The 25,323-nt window shown below is 40.1% G+C and overlaps 1 protein-coding gene across 3 annotated transcripts in view; it reads left to right on the top strand.

The window, feature by feature from the left end:
* LOC126281170 (coatomer subunit beta) overlaps positions 1 to 25,323 on the top strand; it is a 93,543-nt gene that overhangs the window by 63,195 nt on the left and 5,025 nt on the right. For all 3 annotated transcript variants that reach the window (XM_049979849.1, XM_049979850.1, XM_049979851.1), the window contains exons 12-18: positions 8,613 to 8,815; positions 12,750 to 12,919; positions 13,573 to 13,867; positions 13,976 to 14,137; positions 14,289 to 14,434; positions 15,672 to 15,761; positions 23,227 to 23,379. In XM_049979849.1, the coding sequence (XP_049835806.1) occupies positions 8,613 to 8,815; positions 12,750 to 12,919; positions 13,573 to 13,867; positions 13,976 to 14,137; positions 14,289 to 14,434; positions 15,672 to 15,761; positions 23,227 to 23,379 (1,219 nt within the window). The remainder of the gene's footprint in view (positions 1 to 8,612; positions 8,816 to 12,749; positions 12,920 to 13,572; positions 13,868 to 13,975; positions 14,138 to 14,288; positions 14,435 to 15,671; positions 15,762 to 23,226; positions 23,380 to 25,323) is intronic.

Here is a 25,323-nt window from a genome sequence, read left to right as displayed (position 1 = left end):
GTTCCCTTATAGTTATTATACATACTCTATATTACCCATCTTACCTTATAGCTTACTCCTGTTAGCTCAGATTTTCGAACATCTCATACCATTTTATACTAAACACATTTTCTAAGTCAACAAATCCAATGAGTGTGTCTTTATTTGTCTGTAGTCTTGCTTGCATTGTCCAGCACAACGTCAGAACTGGCTCTCTGTTGCCACCACTTTTCTTAAAGCCAAACTGATCATTATCTAACAGAGCCTCAATTTTCTTTTCCATTCGTCTGTATATTGTTTTTATCGGCAGCTTGGATGCATGCTCTGAAAAGCTGATAGTGCGATAGTTCTCACACTTATCTACTCTTGCTTTGGAATTGTGTGGGTGATATTTTTCTGAAAGTCAGATGGTTCGTTGCCAGTCTCATGAGTTCTACACACAAACTGGAATACTCATTTGGTTGCCACTTCTCCCAAGGACTTTAGAAATTTCAATGGAATATTATCTATCTCTTCTGCTTTATTTGATCTCAAGTCTTCCAGAATTCTTTTACATTCTGATTCTAATATTGGATTTCCTGTGTCTTTGATATCACTCCGCTTTTTTCTTGTCATGTCATTAAACAGGTCCTCCCCCTGATAGAGGTCTCCAGTGTATTCTTTTCACCTATCCACTTTCACCTCTCCATTTATCGGCATAATTCCCATTGCATTCTTAATGTTAGCACCCGTGCTTTTAATTTCACTGGAAGTTGATTTTTTATTTCTTCGTGTCTTGGCTGCCCTGCGTTTCCTTTTTCTTTCACTCCATAGGGATTTATATTTCTGTGTTTCTGTCTTTCCATGAACATTTTCGTACTTCCTTCTTTTGTCACTGAATTGAAGTAATTCTTTTTGTTACACAAGGTTTTGTAGTAGTTACCTTCCTTTGCCTGTTTTTGTGTGTCCAGTGTCTGTGATTGCCCTTTTTAGAGATGTCCATTTCTCCTGTGATATTCCTTAATTCATTGGACAACAAACTAGAGGCGACTGGCATATTCTGTGACCTGTCAAAGGTGTTCGACTGTGTGAACCACAGCAATCTTTTAAGTAAATTAAAATATTATGGCGTCACTGGTAGTGCTGCAAAGTGGTTTAAGTCATATCTTACTAATAGAAAACAAAGGGTGTCATTACATAACACTTCAGCAGTAGGCAATCAGACATCATCTGACTGGGAAGAAATTACATGTGGTGTTCCCCAAGGCTCCATACTAGGTCCACTACTGCTTCTTGTGTATATTAATGACCTATCATCTGTTACATTACCAGATGCCAAGTTTGTCTTATTTGCAGATGATACACACATTGCAATAAATAGTAAATCAAATATAAATTTTGAAAGGGCAGCTAATCAAATTTTTACTGACATTAGTAAGTGGTTCATAGCCAATTCACAGTCATTAAACTTTGAAAAGACCCCCTATATGCAGTTCAGAACTTCAGAGAGATTTCGTTCTGGAGTGTGTATAAAATATGACGACATGGAAATAGGAGAAGTTGAGAGTGTAAAATTCTTGGGATTACAACTTAATAATAAATTCAGTTGGGAGCAACATACAAACGAACTGATAAAGCACCTAAACAAGTCTGTGTTTGCAATGCGAATGATGTCGGACATAGGAGGTATAAATATAAAAAAAACTGGCATATTTTGCTTATTTTCACTCCATTATGTCATATGGTATCATATTTTGGGGTAACTCCACAAACAGAGGAAAAATTTTTAGAGTACAGAAGTGTATAATAAGAGTAATGAGTAGTGTAAATCCAAGAACATCATGTCGAAACCTATTCAAAGAATTGGGCATATTAACCACAGCTTCTCAGTATATTTATTCCTTAATGAAGTTTGTTGTAAATAATACATCTCTTTTTCCAACTAGCTGCTTAGTACACAGTATCAATACTAGGAATAAGAACAATATACATAAAGATTTAAAATCACTTACTCTTGCCCAGAAAGGAGTCCAGTATTCAGCAAAGCATATTTTCAATAAGTTACCAGCAACCATTAAGAGTTAAGTTTCAGACAAGGCACAATTTAAACATAATTTAAAAGAATTTTTGGTGGCCAACTCCTCCTCCTCCATCCATGAGTTTCTCATTTAGTGCAGTAGACCATTTTAATGAAAATTTATTATACTTTAATTTTTGACAATACTTGGTTGTAATAGCCAAGAAACTAGCAAATGTCTGAATGATGGATTTAATGAAAGCAGATGTAAGTATTAAACTTGTAAATATTAGAAGTTTAAATTTAATTCATGCACATAATTTTACTGTTTATTGACTGAGGATCATTAAAATTAAAGAAACTCAAGTTTTTCTAATTGCATTTTAGTAATGTGTTTATCTGAGATGTTCCACACCCACGAGGATTCCCTCTTTTTTGGATCTATGGAATGAATAATTAATCTATTCTAATCACACTGTCCACACATTCAGCAAATGTCAAACGCATCTCACCATTCCTCAGTAATTCAGTATTTTTCATAGTCATAAAATATTCAGTTACTTCCATAACTTGAGATTTCTGAGAGAGGCACTGAAAGAAAAATGTAGTACCCTCCAATGGAGAGGTGAAAAACATGATACCCATGTTGCTGCATCCACCAGCTTTATAATTTAACTTATTGTATTTATGTTATTGTTTTTTAATTTAACCAAACATGTAACTCACGCTAACTCATGGAGTGACCTTGCGTCTTAGCACTTTGTGCCGCCAGCGCTTTGTGCCGCCAGCACTTTGTGCCGCCAGCACTTTGTGCCGCCAGCACTTTGTGCCGCCAGCACTTTGTGCCGCCAGCACTTTGTGCCGCCAGCACTTTGTGCCGCCAGCACTTTGTGCCGCCAGCACTTTGTGCCGCCAGCACTTTGTGCCGCCAGCACTTTGTGCCGCCAGCACTTTGTGCCGCCAGCACTTTGTGCCGCCAGCACTTTGTGCCGCCAGCACTTTGTGCCGCCAGCACTTTGTGCCGCCAGCACTTTGTGCCGCCAGCACTTTGTGCCGCCAGCACTTTGTGCCGCCAGCACTTTGTGCCGCCAGCACTTTGTGCCGCCAGCACTTTGTGCCGCCAGCACTTTGTGCCGCCAGCACTTTGTGCCGCCAGCACTTTGTGCCGCCAGCACTTTGTGCCGCCAGCACTTTGTGCCGCCAGCACTTTGTGCCGCCAGCACTTTGTGCCGCCAGCACTTTGTGCCGCCAGCACTTTGTGCCGCCAGCACTTTGTGCCGCCAGCACTTTGTGCCGCCAGCACTTTGTGCCGCCAGCACTTTGTGCCGCCAGCACTTTGTGCCGCCAGCACTTTGTGCCGCCAGCACTTTGTGCCGCCAGCACTTTGTGCCGCCAGCACTTTGTGCCGCCAGCACTTTGTGCCGCCAGCACTTTGTGCCGCCAGCACTTTGAATTGTGCAACTGCCATTCAGCTAAAAAAAGATATTAACTGTACTGAACATTTTTAGCACCATGCCCTATTGTAATTTTCCCTGACAGCTCATTTGGGCATGTGAGCTCTGGCTGTGCATTTCTTTGCTGTATACAGGTGCAAACTAACTTCCTCATGTGACTGGAAATATCACGAACTGGTTGCAACTTTTTTGTAGTGTCTATTTCAGTACAAGGCATAAATTAACTCCAAAACCTATAACCATGTGTGAGATTCATGGTCTGGTATTTGGGCCAAATGTGATTATTATGAGCCTGACCTGTGGTACGACAGTAGTGACTTGAGATATGTCCCACCACACACAGCACAAGCCAGTCTTGTATAGATTTTATTATCTCACTGTATCACACTCAATTACATGTTATTATTGGCCACATCTGCATGTTCTTTAATATTTAAGATGTATCTCCAAAAAATCTTTTCAAAACTTAAATGTTGTTAATATAAAATGAGCATTACATTGATACTTCTGCTACCGACAGTGACAATAGTGACTTCACACATCCTGTGTGACAAAAATGCAACCATTTAGTTGTTGAGGATGATACTGCTGACAAAGATTCTCAAGACTCAACTATTGGAGCCCTGGATTTGGAAAGAAACATGTAGTCCAAAATTCTGGAACTATACAATGACCCCTGGCATAAAAGAGGCAACCTTACATCTGGTAGGAGTAAATAAAAGAGAACTAGGTATATTTGATATAATATTTGATAATATGTTCTGGGATAACATTGTAAGCAAAACTAACCAGTGCACAGAACAAATATGAACCAACCCAAAGAAAATACAAAGAATCAATAACAATTGGTTTCATGTAGAGTGAAATGAAATTGAAAGTTATTTTTCATTGTTCATAATAATGTTGCAGAGGAATAAAACCAAGACTTCAGCTGAACTGATAATAGAGGGCTGTTACAGAAATGCCCATGTTTAGAAAAACAGTGCCGTTAAAAAGATATTTGCAAAGTAAAAGATGTTTGCACTTCACAAATACTGATCTGGTTGCTAATACAGGCAAATTGAACGAAATAGGACCTGTGACAAAGTATTTTAATCAAAAATTTAAAGTAACATATACAGTGAAACAGGATATTACAGCAAAACAGGATATTACTGTTGATGAATATCTCATGAAATATAAGGGATGCATATCTTACAGGCAATACAATCCATCAAAAAGGACACAGTTTGGTATTAAGTTTTACAAATTATGTGAGTCAGATTCAGTTTATTGCTATGCCTTTAAAATATATACAGGCCATAAAAAGATAAATTGTGATGGTAGTGCCTCTGAAAGTGTTGTCAAAGAGCCATCACAGTCAGTGTTAGATAGAGGACACACTTTGTAATAATTGGTACTCTTCACCAAAACTGTTTAAGATGCTATTGCACAGTTATAAAAGAAGTGTGAAATGTAACTGCGAATAGAAAGAATATGCCAAAAGATTTCTGTAAAATAAAATTAAAAGGGGGGGGGGGGGATACAGAATGAGGAGCTGTAATTGAATAATTCCTGTAAAATGGAAAGATAACCTAGATGTTCAAATTATTATGACAAAAGATGAAACAGTAGGGATCATTACACAAGGGTCTAATTGTACTTCGAAATCAAGTTGTGTTGTTGAGTACTGTGAGGGAATGATTGGAACTGATCAACAAGACCAAATACTAACAAGCTTCTGAATCAAGAGAAGACATGTGAAAGGACACTGAAAAATTATCTTTCTGTTCAATATTGATCTTCTCAGTTCATGCATTTTACACAACAAAATAAATAACATGAAAATTCAGAGTTACATTGATTATGGGACTGAAATAGCCAAATCATTACTGAAGCATATGCTAAAACCTGTTGGAACTTAAATCATAGGTTAAGGGCTTAAGGGAGAAGAACCCTTGGTATAGCAGTTGAGTTCTAGATCCTAATCCAACATGGTACTGTGGATTTTAGGGAAAAATGATTTTACCTTCTTTCTCTAGCATGTATTCAGGTGTGATTAAGCCATGGTGGCCTGAGATGTCTGGAGGATTTCAGGATGAAGTCAGTATTTGAATGATTAGTAGTATATTTAGCTGACAGACTGTGTACAACTTATTTTGAAAAGATGGGGAAGATCAAAGTTTAGGGAAGAATATGGGGCCTCGATGACGTCCATGCAGTTTCCTGACAGAGTTGTTGAAAAAGTAAATATTTTATGTGCACAGTGAGTCCAGACAATGACGATGAAAGTGATGAATCTCAATGGATTGGTAGTGACCTAAGACATCAAAAAGCCTATGCTGGTTTGTCATGAAGATGTTTGTAATGAAAGTTTTTGAAACTTTAATGACTAAGTAAGTCATTAAAAATATAATTTAGGTCCAGTTTAAAGTTTTCTTTTCATTGTTTGGCTTGTTATTTGTTTCATGTTTACAGCACTTCACATGCCTTTCATTTTGTTGTTAGATTCCTTTAGTAATTTATTATTGTATAATATCTTTGCTTGTTGTATTTTTGTAGACTCTGCAGTAAGATGTACAGTACATTCTGAATGTATTGTCTACTCCATAGTGTTTTTATATCTTTTTGATGTTGACAAATGATTTTATTTTGTCTCTTAGAATGAAGGTTAATTTTTATGTGCATAAAAATGTGCACTTGCTATTATCTATCATTCTAAATATATCTTTTTATGATGATTTTATTTTTCATTTCTTAGTAAATCCCCCACCACCACCACATCCACCACCACCACCACCACCACCACCACCACCACAGTTTCCCTTATTACTTATAATTTTTCCTATCAGTCTTCTGTAAAATACGTCATTTAATACCAATCTTGGTGCAATGAATATGTTCATCAATCAAATCATGTTTCTAGTTTTACTGACAACCACCTCCTCATAGTGCAACAATTGATATGGGTTTGTCCCAGCATAAACAAAAATTACCTTGTAGTATGAGTTATAACCTCTCCTCCCCCCCCCCCCCTCCCGTTTTCCCCTTCTGTGCTAGCAATTGATACACAGTATAAATTTAACATACATTGTGTACATTCCTTACATACAGAAATAAAATAGGCTATTTAATTTTTTTGTCGAGACTGAAGTTGCACTGTACTTACCTGTTCATGATATCTTGTACATTGTGAAAGCATGATCAGTCATTGAATGTCACCATGTCCATGATGGCATTATACCTAGTTTGAGTTTTTTTTTAGTGGAAATGAAATTTATAATAAGACATATTCAATTTTATCATTTAACTTTTCTACAAATTTTATCACTGAACATTATTTATCAAACAAAGAAAAAGTCTTCGGTTTAATATATATACATATTTTCCATCATGGTAGAACTGATAATAATCACTTACAAGTTGTTGAGTAAATATGCACAAAATGTATTTGAACAAATCAGAAATTTAAACCCGAAACCTCAGGGTATTCTCCTAATAGAATCAACTGGGCGCCCTGAATCAATTTATCAACTCCACCTCACCTCCCCTTTACCATTTCAAAATCAACTCCCTCTCTCCCCCCTCTTTCTCCCCCCTCTTTCTCCCCCCTCTTTCTCCCCCCTCTTTCTCCCCCCTCTTTCTCCCCCCTCTTTCTCCCCCCTCTTTCTCCCCCCATCTTTCTCCCACCCCCCATCTTTCTCCCACCCCCCATCTTTCTCCCACCCCCCTCTTTCTCCCACCCCCTCTTTCTCCCACCCCCTCTTTCTCCCACCCCCTCTTTCTCCCACCCCCTCTTTCTCCCACCCCCTCTTTCTCCCACCCCCTCTTTCTCCCACACCCCTCTTTCTCCCACACCCCTCTTTCTCACCCCCTCTTTCTACCCCATCTCCCACTCCCTCCCACTCCCTCCTCTCCCTCCCACTCCCTCCTCTCCCTCCCACTCCCCCCTCTCCCTCCCACTCCCCCCTCTCCCTCCCACTCCCCCCCTCTCCCTCCCACTCCCCCCCTCTCCCTCCCACTCCCCCCCTCTCCCTCCCACTCACCCCTCTCCCTCCCACTCACCCCTCTCCCTCCCACTCACCCCTCTCCCTCCCACTCGCCCCTCTCCCTCCAACTCGCCCCTCTCCCTCCCACTCGCCCCTCTCCCTCCCACTCGCCCCTCTCCCTCCCACTCGCCCCTCTCCCTCCCACTCGCCCCTCTCCCTCCCACTCGCCCCTCTCCCTCCCACTCGCCCCTCTCCCTCCCACTCGCCCCTCTCCCTCCCACTCGCCCCTCTCCCTCCCACTCGCCCCTCTCCCTCCCACTCGCCCCTCTCCCTCCCACTCGCCCCTCTCCCTCCCACTCGCCCCTCTCCCTCCCACTCGCCCCTCTCCCTCCCACTCGCCCCTCTCCCTCCCACTCGCCCCTCTCCCTCCCACTCGCCCCTCTCCCTCCCACTCGCCCCTCTCCCTCCCACTCGCCCCTCTCCCTCCCACTCGCCCCTCTCCCTCCCACTCGCCCCTCTCCCTCCCACTCGCCCCTCTCCCTCCCACTCGCCCCTCTCCCTCCCACTCGCCCCTCTCCCTCCCACTCGCCCCTCTCCCTCCCACTCGCCCCTCTCCCTCCCACTCGCCCCTCTCCCTCCCACTCGCCCCTCTCCCTCCCACTCGCCCCTCTCCCTCCCACTCGCCCCTCTCCCTCCCACTCGCCCCTCTCCCTCCCACTCGCCCCTCTCCCTCCCACTCGCCACTCTCCCTCCCACTCGCCACTCTCCCTCCCACTCGCCACTCTCCCTCTCAGCCCTCTCCTTCCCCCCCGCTCCACCCGCCTCCCCCCGCTCCACCCGCCCCCTCTGCCCCCTTCCTCCAACTCATCTCGTCCTCCTTAACTGCCCCCTCCCCGATCCATCCTCATTACCCCAGCCTCCAATCGCTCTCTCAGCCTATCATTTTTTATTGTTAACGTAGCAATTTTTCACTTCATTGGCTTCCCATTGTAACCCAGATGAGCAGCTGCTTTATGTATAATGAATACAGGGTCAGTAAGATAAATTGTAATCTCTCTTTCTTTCCATTATGTACACTTGGAAATTATCAAAGAGACATTTTTGTAACTATTATTTTTATACTTTAATAACATAAAATGGCTACAATAATCCACATAAAGTTATATGCTTTAATAAATGTGCCTTCATTACAAAGAAAGCAATTTCTCTCACTAGCGTGGCAAAGAAAGGTGAAGCAAGACCTCCCCTTCGTCAGTATTTAATGGAAGGCGACTTCTTTATTGGAGCAGCTTTGGGAACAACCTTAGCGAAACTAGCACTGCGTTATTGCACAGCTGTACCAGATATCCGTCGACAAAACAGGTTTACTGCAGAAGCCATGCTTATTATGGCTTCTGTGTTGCATCTTGGAAAATCTGGTGAGTAGACTATGACAAAAAGCAGTACTAAAATGGGCCCATTCCTTTTCCTGAATCTGTGTTCTATTCCAGTTGACTGTTGCAAGTACTTTATTATAAAAATAAAAAAAGATCTGCAGGAAATAATACATTTTTACCTTCCCTGATTCAACTACATATGGTACCTTTTTGTGCTACTAATTTTATACAAGTGTTCACATAAGCAAGCACACGGTAGTGCAAAGAAAACGGAGAACTTGACTAGAAATGATGGCATGTTGTTGCTTTTCTTTTCCTTTGTTGGGCTCTCAAGTAGTTGATGGAGTGGATGAAATGGTTCAAGCTGTCCGGAGTGGCCGAGCGGTTCTTGGCGCTTTAGTCTGGAACCGTGCGGCCGCTATGGTCGCAGGCTCGAACCCTCCCTCGGGCATGGATGTGTGTGATGTCCTTAGGTTAGTTAGGTTTAAGTAGTTCTAAGTTCTAGGGGACTGATGACCTCAGAAGTTAAGTCCCATAGTGCTCAGAGCCATTTTCGAATGGTTCAATCAGAACTACCTGAACATCTTCATTGGCATCAGTTGTAAGGCACCTAGAAGTTCAGCAGGTAACAGTGGTGTGTGCAACCTGTGTAAGCAGTTCATTTGTTCTGCAGTAGGTGGCTTCACTTCCATGGCAGACAGAAATGCAGGGACCATCTGCCCAAATATGCTAGCAAATTCTTGGTTGGTATTAGCCTGACACATGCAGGGTAGGTGAAATATATGATTTGTGGTATTGTGCTATAGGGGTTCTCGAAGTTGATTCTGCTATAACATCAGCTAATGTGAGATGTAAAGTTGGTGGCAATGCCAATCTCAATGCTGGAAGAAATTATGAACAATGTGGGTAGCAAATTCACAAGGGTACAATTGGCTGAGGGGGCAGTAAATATCCCCTACTGGAGTTTGTATAATGCCTGTAGTGACACACTGCCACCTATTGATAGAGCTGGGAACTGAGAGGAGCCAGTGGCTGTTGCCGCAGATTAAGACCAAGTCATGTGGCTGGGAAGTTTGCTGGAGCAGTGATGGCAGTTGCTCATCATCTGGTAGTGGAGTAGCATCCTCAGCTTGTGCCAATGAAGGGGTTTATTGGATTCTCTCTGTTGAATGGCATAATGCAAATGTATTTCCAGAGGCAGTCAACCTCACATTGGAACTGGTGACAAATGCAGTTTCTGTGTGTTATGAATGTTTTGCCAGACCATTTGACTTATCCATTGGGAAGTACTCACCAAGTGTCATTCCTTAAATAATATGTTGGAAGACAACTAACTTCAAGTATGCAAGGGTCATTTTAAAAGTTCTGCACGCTGTAAGATAGAACAGAAGAAAATAATTTACTTTACAAAATACCTTTACAGGCTTTCATTGTAATCTCTATTCTTGCTTGTAACCACTTCCCATTGTTTCGGCAACTTTCTATATTCTGGCTAGGGCACCTTCATTGTTGAGCTGTCTGATTACTTTTAATCACCTCACTGGAAGCTTTATCAGTTGTATCAAAACATTTTCCATGGAGATGTTCCTTCAGTGTGGGAAACACATCAAAGTATGGTGGGCTCATATCAGGACTGTTGGTGAAGTATTTCCCATCCATATTTGTCAAGCATTGTTCTCACAAATAGGACAAGACGCAGTTTTGCATTATCATGCAAAATGAGGGCACTAGCTGCAAGTGTGTCAGGCTTCCTTTGACAAATTTTCAGGTGCAAAACATTTTGCAGAAACAGATTGTATTCTGCGTCTGTTACAGGCATCCCCTGGGACACTTCATTTGTAGCTATGACTCCACTCATGTCATACGCAAAAATCATCATTTTTGGTTGTTGGCGGCAGCATTTTGTTAGTTATGGAGGGTTGGAACTTTCTTATTGTGACAACTGAGACTTCAGTTCTGGTTCGGAATCTGGTATCCATGTTTCAAGTGCAACAATCCTTTTCAGAAACTGTTCCTGTTTGATAATTCATCTCGTACTACTAGAATAATGATAGCAGTTGGATTTTCCGTCTTCTGTTGGTGCAGCTAGGGCAAGGGAATATCTATAACTGTGTCATTGACGAAGAGTACGGGCTAATTATACTGGTAATTGCAATTCACTTTTGGTCTATTTGTTCCTGTAGTTGATCCTACGATCAAGAAAAACTTGAAAAACACTCGATTATTAAATACTCCACACTGTACAAGAAGTTACTGCCTCCTAGTAACACTATCCTCCACAAATCTACACAAATAGCTAACACTCAACCACCTGAGAGTGTGCTTATCCCAAATTCTCCAAACTATAAGCAACACCCAAATCCTTTGGAATGTGCAACAAACTTATCACAGGCAATAAAACTGGACCTTGTTAGACTTTCATTTGCAGTCGTATCTATGACACACAAATACCAATCTTCAAACTAACACAGTGTACCAGAAATGCTACACTATGCCCATCATTCAAAGATTGCTTGACCGCAGGTCAAGTACAAAACAAAATTACAAGGAGCTACTTTCAGATAAAATTCATCAAACAGTTCCACTGATTGTGCCCTAGTATCATTACTGTATTATCTAATCTTGCTTTAATAATCTAAATCCACTCGTTACAAGCTGCTGAAACCTTTCTAACAAAATTCATAGAAAATCTCTAATTGTCTTGATAATCAATATTGAATTCTCCTAGCAAAGTATTAATGGCGGCACACACACACACACACACACACACACACACACACACACACACACACACACACACACTCTCTTTGTGACCTCAATTGCCTGAGATTTCAGTAATCTGTGTGCGAGTTGTGTTTGCCCCCTAATTCTGACGAACGCCTTACCGGCCAAAAGGTATTGTTTGTAACAGTCTTTTTGTTGTGCCTATCTGCGACTCAGCATCTCTGCTATATGGTGAATAGCAACTTTCCTTTTCACAGTATTGTCTTTAAACAAAACTGTAGCTGAACCCTAAATCTAGACAAACATAGGGCACTATCGTTATTCTTTAAAAAACTATATATAATTTCTTGTAGCTGTTGTTTTGTTGTATAGCAGCCAGCTCGCCCAAAATGATCTCTGGCACATGTTGCCGCTGTCCGCCACCATTGCGTAGATGGTCTTTGCCACTGGTGGGTGAACACTTGTACAGCTGGTTACAATACTGGTTTTTCTAGAATACACACACACACACACAAACACACACTGACTTTTTAGTTACAAGAAATAAAGTATTTTTACATCCTTTATCTGCTTTGACATTTTGCTGCTGTCATAGTGGATTGAGATGATCACATTATTTACGTAACAACACAAATCTGTTCAAAATTAATTTTGACATGTTACAACACACCGTAACTGTCATGCATACACAGTGTGCAGGACTTTTGAAATGACCCTTGTATCAGGCAAAGGAAATTACAAGATTGAAATGCTCAGTCCTGTCTAAGGCTTTGTCACCAATGTGTATTACAACGTCACTGTCTCGTTTCCCTATCAGTAACTGGAAGATTATTCAAAGATCTGCTAGGTTCCATTAATCAAATATTTATGTAATGTCATAGCTTATTGTTTGCATCTATGTGGTTGTGTGTGGATTCTACAGCCAAGTTAATAAATAATTTGTGTTGGCCTAATAAAATTCACAAAGAATCACAATTGTGATAAAGAATCTTGTATTAGCAGAAGAGTTAAAAGTTTCTACTACTGCAGTGTTCTGATAATTTTCCTATAATTTCCAGTAATCTCTAAATATCACACAAAGCTGATACACATCTTAGACTGTCAGCCTGTAGAGATTTTGTTTGAAAAACAGCCAATACAACATGGATTTCCATATTGTTTGATTAAGAATAATAATGAACAAATTAACTCTGTGATGATATTGCTGACCTGTCAAAGCACATAACTAAATTCATTTTGAATGTACTTTCAGGTCTCCCTTCTAAAGCCATGACCAATGATGATGCGGATCGATTGTTTTTGTGTCTGAAAGTGCTGTCTGACAAATCTCCTGTCATTGTAGGCATATTTAATGAACACTGCCGCAAAGCTTTATCAAACATGCTTGCTGCAAAAGCTGAAGAAGAAGCATCTACACAAAAGGTATGTGTAATGTCAGAAGCAGGAAAGTGAAAAATATGAAACCTGAAACAGATTATGTTCAGAGAAGAAAATGCTTCCTACTTGCAAAGTAAATACGACACTGGTAGTGAATACTTCAGTTTCTCTAACTGTTTGGTCTAATTTGTCATATGTGTGTCATTTTTTGCTCTGATTTTTGATGCTCTCTTACATGATCTACTTTCTTTGTGTATGAAGGGAGTTCTCTGTGAATAAACTAAGGTATATAATTACAAGAACGTCATTTATACACCCTATGCCATGAATCGATACTGTGAGTTGGTCACATTGCTGATTATTTATATTTACTCTTGGTGAGTAACAAAATCATCAAAAATAATCATTAGCACACTGGATCCCATTCGGGAGGATGACTGTTCAATCCTGCGTCCGGCCATCCTGATTTAGGTTTTCGTGAATTCCCTAAAATCGCTCCAGGCAAATGCTGGGTCGGTTCCTTTGTAAGGGCACGACCAACTTCCTTCCCTGTCCTTCCTAATTCGATGAGACCGATGACTTTGCTGTTTTGTCTCTTCCCCCAAAACAACCCAACCCCAACAAATAATGATTTGGTAATTATTAAGTCATACAAATCATTCTGTTCTCAGATTAATCCTAATCTCACTCTTATACAGGCAAAGGAAAAGCCAGGCTCTAAAGTGCAGGCAGACGATCCAATCTCGTTTGTGCAATTGTCAGCCCATCGTGGAGATTTGGGAGGAGCAGAAAATGTATTTGAGTTGAGCTTGACACAGGCTGTGGCAGGTGGCCCCTCTGGTTCTCGCAGCAGCCCAGAGACCCTAGCCATCAGCAGCAGGCTCAGTAAAGTCACTCAGCTCACAGGGTTTTCTGACCCTGTCTATGCGGAGGCATATGTCCATGTTAACCAGTACGACATTGTGCTTGATGTGCTTATTGTGAACCAGACAGGTTAGTTTGTATGTCATATCTTAATGCCAGGCAAAAATACACACATTAATTTTTTTCAGTTGAATATTGGGGTCACCAGTTTCTAATAAATTTTTATATACATTACAGATGATACTTTACAAAACTGTACTCTTGAACTTGCAACAATGGGTGATTTGAAGCTTGTTGAGAAACCACAGCCTGTGGTTCTTGCACCTCATGACTTCTGCAACATAAAAGCTAATGTTAAGGTTGCTTCAACCGAAAATGGAATAATTTTTGGTAACATAGGTATGTATGCATTTTGCAAATGTTCTGTAGTTTTGTGCGAGTTTCTGCAAAATAGAATATTGAGTGGTTTTTAACCAGTTTGCAAATTTCAAATAACTCCACTGTGGAGCCAAAGTTTTTCTAATATGTTATTAGTGATTGTTATTTTCAGTGTACGATGTGAGTGGAGCTGCTTCTGATCGCAATGTTGTTGTACTTAATGATATTCATATTGATATCATGGATTACATAGTTCCTGCCACTTGCAATGACACTGAATTCCGTCAGATGTGGGCAGAGTTTGAGTGGGAAAATAAGGTACGTGTGAAATTGATGTTATGGCATTACTTAAGTTGATTTTGCATTATGTTTCCTTCTCTGTCACGTTTCACATGCAATACAAAGTATTATGTTATGGCAGGAAGTAAAATTAACACAATAAATTTCGAATAGAATTTCAGAATATTACCCAGTATTTTAAAGGTAGTGGCATTATTAGAAATGTAGGTGATAGGAGGGTGGAGATGCACAAGCGCACTCATTATCGCTACTACTGTACAGACAGTTACTCTGAGATATATGTCTACTAATTACTTAATAATGTCGTCCAGTTTCTGAAAGCAGTCTGTTTTGAAGTTATTAAGCTTCATAGACGAATGGAGATTTTGTTTGGTGGTGCCAGTTTCTCAAAACTAAACTGCTGGGATGTAGTAGGGCATTTTCAATTGATCTGCCTTCACCATCCGATGCTCCAAACAGTAGTTTCTAGAAAGCATTCCAGCACCTGAAACCACACTAAGTTAATGTGAGCTTGAAATACCACATTATTCATACTGCATTGAAATTTAATAATGTAAGGTCAAGTGGGTGCTACATTTGCCAACTCTTAAGCTGAAAGAGTGGCATGCATAAACTTGTGAAGCAATTTCATGACATTTTGCATCAGACTTAATTGCTTCTTTGCAAGATGTACTACTTGTGATGAAACTTGGGATCACTTAAACTGACAGTGGCAAGTCATTTCACCAAAACCAACCGTTTTCAGAAATGCTATGCAGCTTATCTTGAGGGATATCAAGGCAGTATCATGAAGCTCTGTCACTACATCGTATTTTGAGTTAAGATTTTCTAAAAAATATTTTCCTTGTTATAACACAAGAGCAGTGTAGATTGTATCATTGTGAAATTTTACAATTAATGACTGCATAATTGCAGGGGTGAGTTGAAGCCAGTAAAGACTTTTGCCTTGAATGTCTTACTCATTCACATCTAGTTATACAAATGTTCAGGTACTCAGAGAAATCTTGGGAAAAATAGGACCTACTCTGGTGAAGACATGTGTTACATTGTGTCGTGGTTGTTTATAGAGCAGTTTGCATGCCTCTAATGGTAAGGACACTTCTTTGAGAAATGTTAGCACTTAGTATTGCATTGATGCAATTAGTAATATTTTTTAAAGAAAAAGAGATTGCATTAGATTTGTGATTAAATATCTTTCTATGTCACAGCAAAACTAATTCATTTCAACTTAAAATCCTTCCTCTTTGTTCATCAGGTATCTGTGAATACAAACTTAACAGATCTTCATGAATACCTGCACCATTTGATAAGCAGCACAAATATGAAGTGTTTGACACCAGAGAAGGTGGGTTCAGTTCTGTTTCCCTTTCTTATTTTTATTAAGATTTTACAGATAAACTGCATGTGCCAAGTGTGTGTGTGTGTGTGTGTGTGTGTGTGTGTGTGTGTGTGTGTGTGTGTTTTTAAGAACTTGACATGTTTCAATATTGGGTTTGTTTTGAAAACTGATTGCACCACACCAAAAAAAAAATGGTTCAAATGGCTCTGAGCACAATGGGACTCAACTGCTGTGGTCATCAGTCCCCTAGAACTTAGAACTACTTAAACCTAACTAACCTAAGGACATCACACACATCCATGCCCGAGGCAGGATTCGAACCTGCAACCGTAGCAATCACATGGTTCCGGACTGCGCGCCTAGAACCGCGAGACCACCGCGGCCGGCGCACCACATCATTGTCTGCACATAAACTATGACTTTTTATGCACAGTACTTCACATTAATGATGCACACCAATATGAAATGTCATACATTTTCATTTGCGGGACAACAATAACTGTTTCGCTACATATTCATGGTAAACAAATCTGCCACAGTTGTAAAATGCTTTTATTGACTCAAGTTTTGCATGACAGAAGCCACTGTACACTACCATAGTTTTGGGGTGATTTCGTGTATCTGAAATCTAAAGTAAAACAATAATTGTAACCTACTTATTTAAAGAATCAGAAAGGTTTAAAAATTAGTATTCAGAAGGTTGGGTGAAATGTTTTTTTTTTTGTAAAGTGGCCTATATAGCAATAGTAGGATGTCATTTTCATGTGCAAACAACTGGTTGGCAAATGTCTTGCACAGGTGGACTGCCATAATAGCATCCAAAATTATGGCTGCAAAGAACCCCAACTTGCAAGTGCAGCATGGGAAAATGTCTCTTGTTTCAAAATTGCCACCAGGAATGAATACAGTCTACAAGAAGAAAGCCACCATATGACATTATGACATTAGGTAGAAGTGATGGGCTTGACCAAAGTTAAATAATAACCCTGTGCTGTAAACAGTAAATCACCTATAAGCATGATACGGTTAACCACGAGAAAACAGTGGTAACATTCATGGCCAACATTTACCGAATGCCTGTGTGACCCATGTGCCTGCAGCATGGGGACTGAGCAGTAATGCTGCAGGCTGTTTAGGTTGTTTTCATGGTAAACACCTTGAAGGGGGCACATAACGTGGCGCAAAAAGAAACTAGAGTAAAAGTACGTATGAATGCCGAATAAAGAATACTGAAGAAATATAGGTAATAACTGAAAGTAATGGCAGTTCACTATGAGAGATGTTAGCCTTAACAAGCAAATAAGAAAATCAGCCAGACTAATAACAGAAGTAGTGCAAGCAAGCAACAGATACATGACACAGAATGCATAAATAATAGTGTAATTCAAAGCGCGAAATGCGTAAAAAATGCCAAAATCTGCATCCAATAGCAGAAAAGCCAAATGTGACAAATGATAAAGTTGTGAACCTGTGAATTTAAAAGGTAAAATGTATTTAAAAAATTTAAAAAAATTAACAGTTGACAAAACTGAAAAAAATTGCAAACTGAAATATTTTGTAGCAGCTAACCATCTGATGTTATTGCAACAAAAAAGGTACAGGGCACAGATTAAGAGGTCATGTCAGGGTTAAGAAGTAACAGCAGAGAAACAAATAAGCTACACCCAGAACTGACAATTGAAAGCATTGTGCAAAGCTATTCAGGGGATTTTTCTGCTTGAACCCGACTTTTTTGTTGAGAGCAGTGTCAGAATTGTTCAGTCTACATTTGAAAATCTCTATCTATTCCAATATGTTTAAAGTCAAGCCCTTGCAATAGGCGTGAAGTATAGAAATGTCCTCATTAATATTCTGTGGTTTGTGATTATTTAATGGTAAGTGCTTCAACATAATTGATTTTGACTTGTTAACGTTACAGTGCTCCTTAACTATGTCTTGCAGGAAGGGCATTCCCTGTCAAGTGAAGTTTACTAGTATCAAACATAGGCCATAATTTGCGGAAGAAATTTCTGAGTGTGTACATTTAGAGCACAGCGTTGTATGAAGTGAAACGTGGACTGTGGGAAAACTGAAAAAGAAGAGAAACAAACATTCGACATGTGGCAAGGAAAGGGATATATGGAAAACACTGACAAGAAGAAGGCACAGGATGGTGGGACATCTGTTAAGACATCACAATATAATGTCCATGGTAGTAGAGGAGTTGTAGAAGGTAAATAGACAGTAAAGGAAGACAGAGCCTGGAAGACATCCAGCAAATTATTGAGAATATAGGTTGCAAGCTCTACTCTGAGATATAGAGGTTGGCACAGGAGAGGAATTTGTGGCAGGATGTGTCACGCCCATCAGAAGACTAATAATACAAAAAAAAGAAAAAAACACATGTTACAATTCTTAAACCTGCAGGTTTAGCAGTGGCACTCCATTAGCCACTTCATTACACTTTGAGGGAAAATATTTTAATGAACACCCCCAGTTCAAAGATAAAATGGTGCTATATAGGATTTATATTGGTGACGTAAATGTCATTTATGGTGAGGACAGGTGCCAGCTTTTAGATTGTAAGGCCCTGATTAACCAAGCACCTATCATCAAATTTACTGCAGAGTTCCCACAATATGTTGCTTTACCGTATTAGAATTTGTTACTTATTGTGCATAGTGACGGGGTTGGGTTTGTATTTACCAAAAACCAATCACCATTGATACACCTTTCATAGCTCTTCCGTGCATGCTAGAGTCCATAAATGCACGGTCTTTATACAAAGTTCCACGTCAATAGATTGACTTTAATAAGCAATGGGGTCCCAGTAAATTGCTTAACTTATGCTAAAAGGTATCCTACCAAGATTTTGGAAGAAATAAACAATTTGCAAAAAAAGAGTAGAAATAATGGGTTTTTAGGCAGCACAGTCATTGTACAGGATATGGGAGAGAAGTATATCAAGACTCCCTACTGTAGTATGGGGCTAAGAAATGAAAGAGGAAGCCGCCTGTTAGAATTCTGCACAGAGCATAACTTAATCATAGCTAACATTTGGTTCAAGAATCATGAAAGAAGGTTGTATATATGGAAGAACCCTGGGGATACTAGGTTTCAGATAGATTATATACTGGTAAGACAGAGATTTAGGAACAAGATTTTAAATTGTAAGACATTTCCAGTGGCATATGTGGACTCTGACCACAATCTATTGGTTATGAACTACAAAAAGGTGGGAATTTAAGGAGATGGGACCTGGATAAACTGACAGAACCAGAGGTTGTACAGAGTTTCAGGGAGAGTATAAGGGAACAATTGACAGGAATGGGGGAAAGAAACACAGTAGAAGAAGAATGGGTAGCTTTGAGGGATGAAATAATGAAGGCAGCAGAGGATCAAATAGGTAAAAAGACGAGGGCTAGTAGACATCCTTGGGTAACAGAAGAGATACTGAATTTAATTGATGAAAGGAGAAAATACAAAAATGCGGTAAGTGAAGGAGGCAAAAAGGAATACAAACATCTCAAAAATGAGATTAACAGGAAGTGCAAAATGGCTAAGTAGGGATGGCTAGAAGACAAATGTAAGGATGTAGAGGCTTATCTCACTAGGGGTAAGATAGATACTGCCTACAGGAAAATCAACAAGGTCTTTGGAGAAAAGAGAACCACTCGCATGAATATCAAGAGCTAAGAGGAGGTAGATGAAGATGAAATGGGAGAAATGATACTGCGTGATGAGTTTGACAGAGCACTGAAAGACCTAAGTTGAAACAAGACCATGGGAGTAGACAACGTTCCTTTAGAACTACTGACAGCCTTGGGAGAGCCAGTCCTGACAAAACTCTACCATCTGGTGAGCAAGATATATGATACAGGCGAAAGAAGAATATAATAATTCCAATCCCAAAGAAAGCAGGTGTTGACAGATGTGAACTATCAGTTTAATAAGTCACAGTTGCAAAATACTAACAAGAATTGTTTACAGACGAATGGAAAAGCTGGTAGAAGCTGACCTCGGGGAAGATCAGTTTGGATTCCGTAGAAATGTTGGAACATGTGAGGCAGTACTGACTCTATGACTTATCTTAGAAGAAATATTAAGGAAAGGCAAACCTACGTTTCTAGCATTTGTAGACTTAGTGAAAGCTTTTGACAATGTTGGCTGGAATACTCTCAAATTCTGAAGGTGGTAGGGGTAAAATACAGGGAGCGAAAGGCTATTTACAATTTGTACAGAAACCAGATGGCAGTTACAAGAGTTGAGGGGCATGTAAGGGAAGCAATGGTTGGGAAGGGAATGAGACAGGGTTGTAGCCTCTCCCCGGTGTTATTCAATCTGTATATTGAGCAAGCAGTAAAGGAAGCAAAAGAAAACTTCAGAGTAGGTATTAAAATCCATGGAGAAGAAATAAAAACTATGAGGTTCGCCGATGACATTGTAATTCTGTCAAAGACAGCAAAGGACTTGGAAGAGCAGTTGAACAGAATGGACAGTGTCTTGAAAGGGGGGTATAAGATGAACATCAACAAAAGCAAAACGAGGATAATGGAATGTAGTCCAATTACGGCGGGTGATGCTGAGGGAATTAGATTAGGAAATGAGACACTTAAAGTAGTAAAGGAGTTTTGCTATTTGGGGAGTAAAATAACTGATGATGGTTGAAGTAGAGAGGAAAGGAAAGATTAATCTGATAATACACAATTAAAGAATATAAGGAAGGAGAAGGTGGCATGATCCACAGAAAAAGGAAAAGAAAAGGCATAGCTGGTAGAGGATAGGAGCCTTAGCTTTGCTTTTTGACGGAGGGGAAGTTGGCCACACATGTCAATTTTGGGGAAGCACTATGAGGATGACAGGAGTCATGACCTCTGTGGTGGATCCTTTGTCTGTGGTAAGGATGACCAGGTCTGGATTGATTTTCAGGTTACAGGTAGCTGTGTGTTCCATAGAAATGATGACTATAGTATCCCTTGCCGTGTACTAGCACTTAGAAGGTGTCATTCGATCAGCTGATCGGTTCCACAACCTATCATTACTGGTTCAAAGTTAATATACATCACAAGGCGGGCGTTTCGCCTGCACTAGCAAAATAGTTGTTCCTTCACTTAGCGTTGCTCCATGGCGAGTGAAGAAGTGTAAGAAAATCAGTATGTGATGGGACTTCATTGCAAGACAGGATGATGAGAGGATGTGTGTGAAGTGTTTACAATGAAACAGTCATTGTTGTGTTTTTTGTGATTCACAAGTATATGTAACATAAATGTGGAGTTTAGTAACAGCCATAATACATATGGGGTATTTCAAAGGTAATTTGGCATATTTATTTTTGATCAAAGGATTCTGTGATGAACTGTAATGTACAACAAGCTTGTATAGGCCTCTAAACATTTGGTGGTCGAAGTTTGCTGTAGAATCTGCTTCAATAACATGGTCAAAAGCATAGAGAAAGTGTTCTCTGCTTAAACGAACTCATTTCACTCGCAGACAATCGTCGAATGACCGAATACGAATAGCAGTATCCCAGTTCGAGAAGATCCTATAGAAGTTTCCTTTCTCATACATTTCAAGAATTTTACAGGTGACCGTCAGAGTTAGCAGCTGCTTCTACACCATGAGAGTAACTTGTCTACATATACACTGTGGGAGCAGTTGATGCTGCTCTGGAAATTGATATTGTACTTCAGACATACAAACAGAGACACTACATACACTAGTTCACTAACAACGAGTTTCATATTACCAGCTTAAAAACATTATTTTCTTCTTTTGAGGCATAATATTATACGTTGGACTCACTGTGGAGGTGATATCAGGTTAGAAGAAAGATAACCAGGAGCTGACTGGGTGGAAAAGGTGGACGATCATGGTCGGAGGAAGGTTGGAACTGCTTTAAACGAAGTTCTATGGGGGTTTTGGGTGGCTGTTGTCAGTGGGGTGCATGGCAAAGAAATATTTCCACTGTCAAGAATGAGTAAAGCAAAGAAGTTCCTTGACAAGTCTAACATGGTTGAACTTACATTTGAGTCTAACATTGAGGCCTCTAGAAAGTATTGAGACTTCTGCAAGGGTCGAGTTAAATGGGTGTTCGGGAGTGTTTATATGGAGGGTGAAGGAAGTTTTTGAGGATGCGGAATGCATAGTGAGATAGACTAGCATGGAGAGCTGCATCAGACCAGTCTTCAAACTGAAGATCACAACAGCATAACATCAGGACTTAATTTACAACTATGCATAGAACAAATACAATTTATCAGCAGAAACAGATGCTGTAGCAGAGGCAAAATAAAACCAAATAGTATTAAACATTAATGTCTTATAGCTGACAATATTTTGAAGAGGAATGTTTTCCAGTGATGTAATTCTATAAACATTATCCTCCATGAAATAACTGCTGATATGTAATGGTGGTGGTAGCAGTTTTAAAACCATTACAATAGTCATGGTACAGGTAGGGTGCTGCCTGTAAACACAATGAATAGAACAGCATGGCAGTACAGTGACATTTGACTTGACTGAAATAAAGAAAGTGTGGTTACTTATATAGCAACACACTAGATTGGACTGATAACGGTTTGTGAATAATTTTTCGCAGATCAGATATACTCATTGCGGACGTGCTACTGAGCCATCCTAGAGTGCACGCTGTGTATGACATTGGATTGCTACGACTTACGCAAGCTGTTGAGGACCCAGAGTGGCTTGAAAACAATAAATTGATCTAAAGAAGAATGGATATTTCTTGTTTGTACACTTACTGAGTACTCAATGAGTCTGTAACATTATGCATGTTATTGTTTGTGTTTCATCCTAAATTTATTATAATGGAATTAGTCTGAATTTAAAGCATTCTTATAGGGTATGGCAGCCCTTTAGATTTTTTCAATAACTGAGATTCAGTAAGAGTCTTAAACAGAGAAATGCTACTTAAGAAAAGATTGCACAATTGTCTTCTTAAATACTTCATTTGCAAGATGCTAAGCCCAGTGAATCTTTATCAGACATCTGCCCTCCTGATGATAAGATATGGTCATACAATGTTCCATTATGTTTAACACAAGATGATTCCCGATTTTCACTTGGGATATACAGAATAAATTACTGGCACTTTCATGCTTATGGTCACAATTTTGCCGTGTTTATACTTGGAAAAAAACTGTCAGTTGTTACAACAAATACTAGCATTCTGAATGTAATTATAAAGGTCACAACATTTTTCATGTGAGAGGGTACATTTATATAAGGTAATAACCATCTACAAAAATTCTTGCTCTGCTAACACTATTGAGAAAGGACTGCCATTAGACAAGAGTGATGTTACATTCAAATCTGATGAATCTCCAACAAAAACTGCACACTAAGCACTACCAAACAAGAAACACCAGGCCACGTTCATAACTAAACAGATAAAATGAGCCAATATCATGTTTCACAGTTTTACTGTTCTCTTTATTTTTGCATAATAATCTCTCTTATTTAATATTTTCAGGCTCTGTCTGGTCAGTGTGGCTTCATGGCAGCTAATATGTATGCACGCTCAATATTTGGGGAAGATGCTTTGGCTAACCTGAGTATTGAAAAGCCATTCAACAAACCAGATGCGCCAGTTACCGGGCACATTCGAATAAGAGCTAAAAGCCAGGTATGCATATCTCTCTCTCTCTCTCTCTCTCTCTCTCTCTCTCTCTCTCTCTCTCTCTCTCTCTCTTATCTGTGGATAATTTGCTACAATATTATACAATTCATAAAACAAAAACATTAACCAACTCATTTACTGTTGCTCCTGTTCACCTCTGGAACAAGCTGCCCTACACTCCTTGCGCAACTGGAAGTCCTGCTACTTGCAAAGAAAAGTTGAAGAAATTCCTCCTGTCCTCCTCATGGTGCTTCCCCAAAATTGACATGTGTGGCCAACTTCCCCTCTGTCAAAAAGCAAAGCTAAGGCTCCTATCCTCTACCAGCTATGCTTTTTCTTTTCCTTTTTCTGTGGATCATGCCACCTTCTCCTCCCTTATATTCTTTAATTGTGTATTATCAGATTAATCTTTCCTTTCCTCGTCCATCCCTTTCTCCATGCCCATTGCTGCTAGCACTCATAATTAAAAATCTACCTTATTGTAAACTCTAATTATTGTTGTATTACTGTGTAAAAATATAAATCATGTGGATCTTTTTTCCTTATCTGTACTATTATAACAACGAAAATAACCAGGAGAATACACATAAGTGAAGGTTTAACTTACGCAAGCTTTCAGACCTCATTTGTCCAGCAGAAGGGAATGAAAGAGGGGTGAAGAGAAAGGAACTGGGGAACTGGGGCAGAGTTTGGAAAAGTCACCCAGAACCCCGGGTCAGGGGAATTTTACCAGATGGGATGAGAAGGAAAGACTTGTTGGGGGCTGCATCCAATGAGATTTGAAAATGTGAGAGCAGGTGGAAGACTGTGTAATATGCAAGACAGAAATTCCTGCTAAAACATTGTGCACTAGTTAACAAGAGTGAAAAGCTAAGTGCATTGTGTTTAACAGAGGCAGGAGAGGGACGGGGAAAAATAGACAGGTGAGAAAATGAAAGATGTAGGAAACTAAAACAGAGTGAAGAAAGGAGTAGTTACTGTGAACAAAAGCTGAGACAGAAGAAATTAACGTAAATTAAGGTGGGGTGGGTGGCTAGAAACGACGACATATTGTAGCGCTAGTTCCCACCTGCAGAGTTCAAAGAGACTGGTGTCTGTGGGAAGCATCCAGATGGCGCGTGTGTTGGAACAAGCTCCAAGGTCTGTGTTGCCAGCATACACACTCTTCCATGCCCATCCATCCTAATAACTTCGTGGTAGTCAGATCATTGTGAAAGGCGGAACACTGTTTACATGGCAGCTGGTATATGACCTGTTGATTCACAGCTGGCTCTCCCTTTGATTGTATATGTTTTGCGAGTTACAGAGCTGGTGTAGGTGGAAGTAGGAAGCTGCAAAGGACAAGTCTTGCAGCAGAGACGGTCCCATGAGTAAGATCCATAAGAAGATTGGTGCAGAAGGAGCAGAGGGTCTGAAAAGGATATTGCAGAGATTTGGAGTGTGACAAAAAACTGTTGTAGGTTTTGTGGGCAAAATCTCAGACACAATGGATCTCATTTCAGAGCATGACTTCCTACAATCATGCCCTGGAATGAGATCCATTGTGTCTGAGATTTTGCCTGCCGCACCTAGAACAGTTTTTCTTTGGTTTCCCAATCTCCACAATATAAATGTCAAACCCTAAGATCTTTCTGCACCCATCTCCCTACCCTATGGCTCTTACCCCTGTGACTGTCCCCGCAGCAAGACTTGCACTGTGCACGCTCCAACCGCTGCGCATACCAGCCCTGTAACTGCAAAACATATACTATCAGAGGGAGAGACACTTGTGAAATGACACATGTCATATACCAGCTGTTATGCAAACAATGTTCAGCCTTTCACATCAGGATGGCTACCACCAAGTTACTAGTCAGGATGAATGGGTACAGGCAGCAACATACGCTATGTGATCAAAAGTATCCAGACACCTGGCTGAAAATGACCTACAAGTTCGTGGCGCCCTCCATC

This window comes from Schistocerca gregaria, chromosome 7 (assembly GCF_023897955.1).
Source record: "Schistocerca gregaria isolate iqSchGreg1 chromosome 7, iqSchGreg1.2, whole genome shotgun sequence".
Taxonomy (NCBI): domain Eukaryota; kingdom Metazoa; phylum Arthropoda; class Insecta; order Orthoptera; family Acrididae; genus Schistocerca; species Schistocerca gregaria.
Note: the sequence above shows the minus strand (reverse complement) of the source record. Positions and strands in the feature narration are given on the sequence as shown.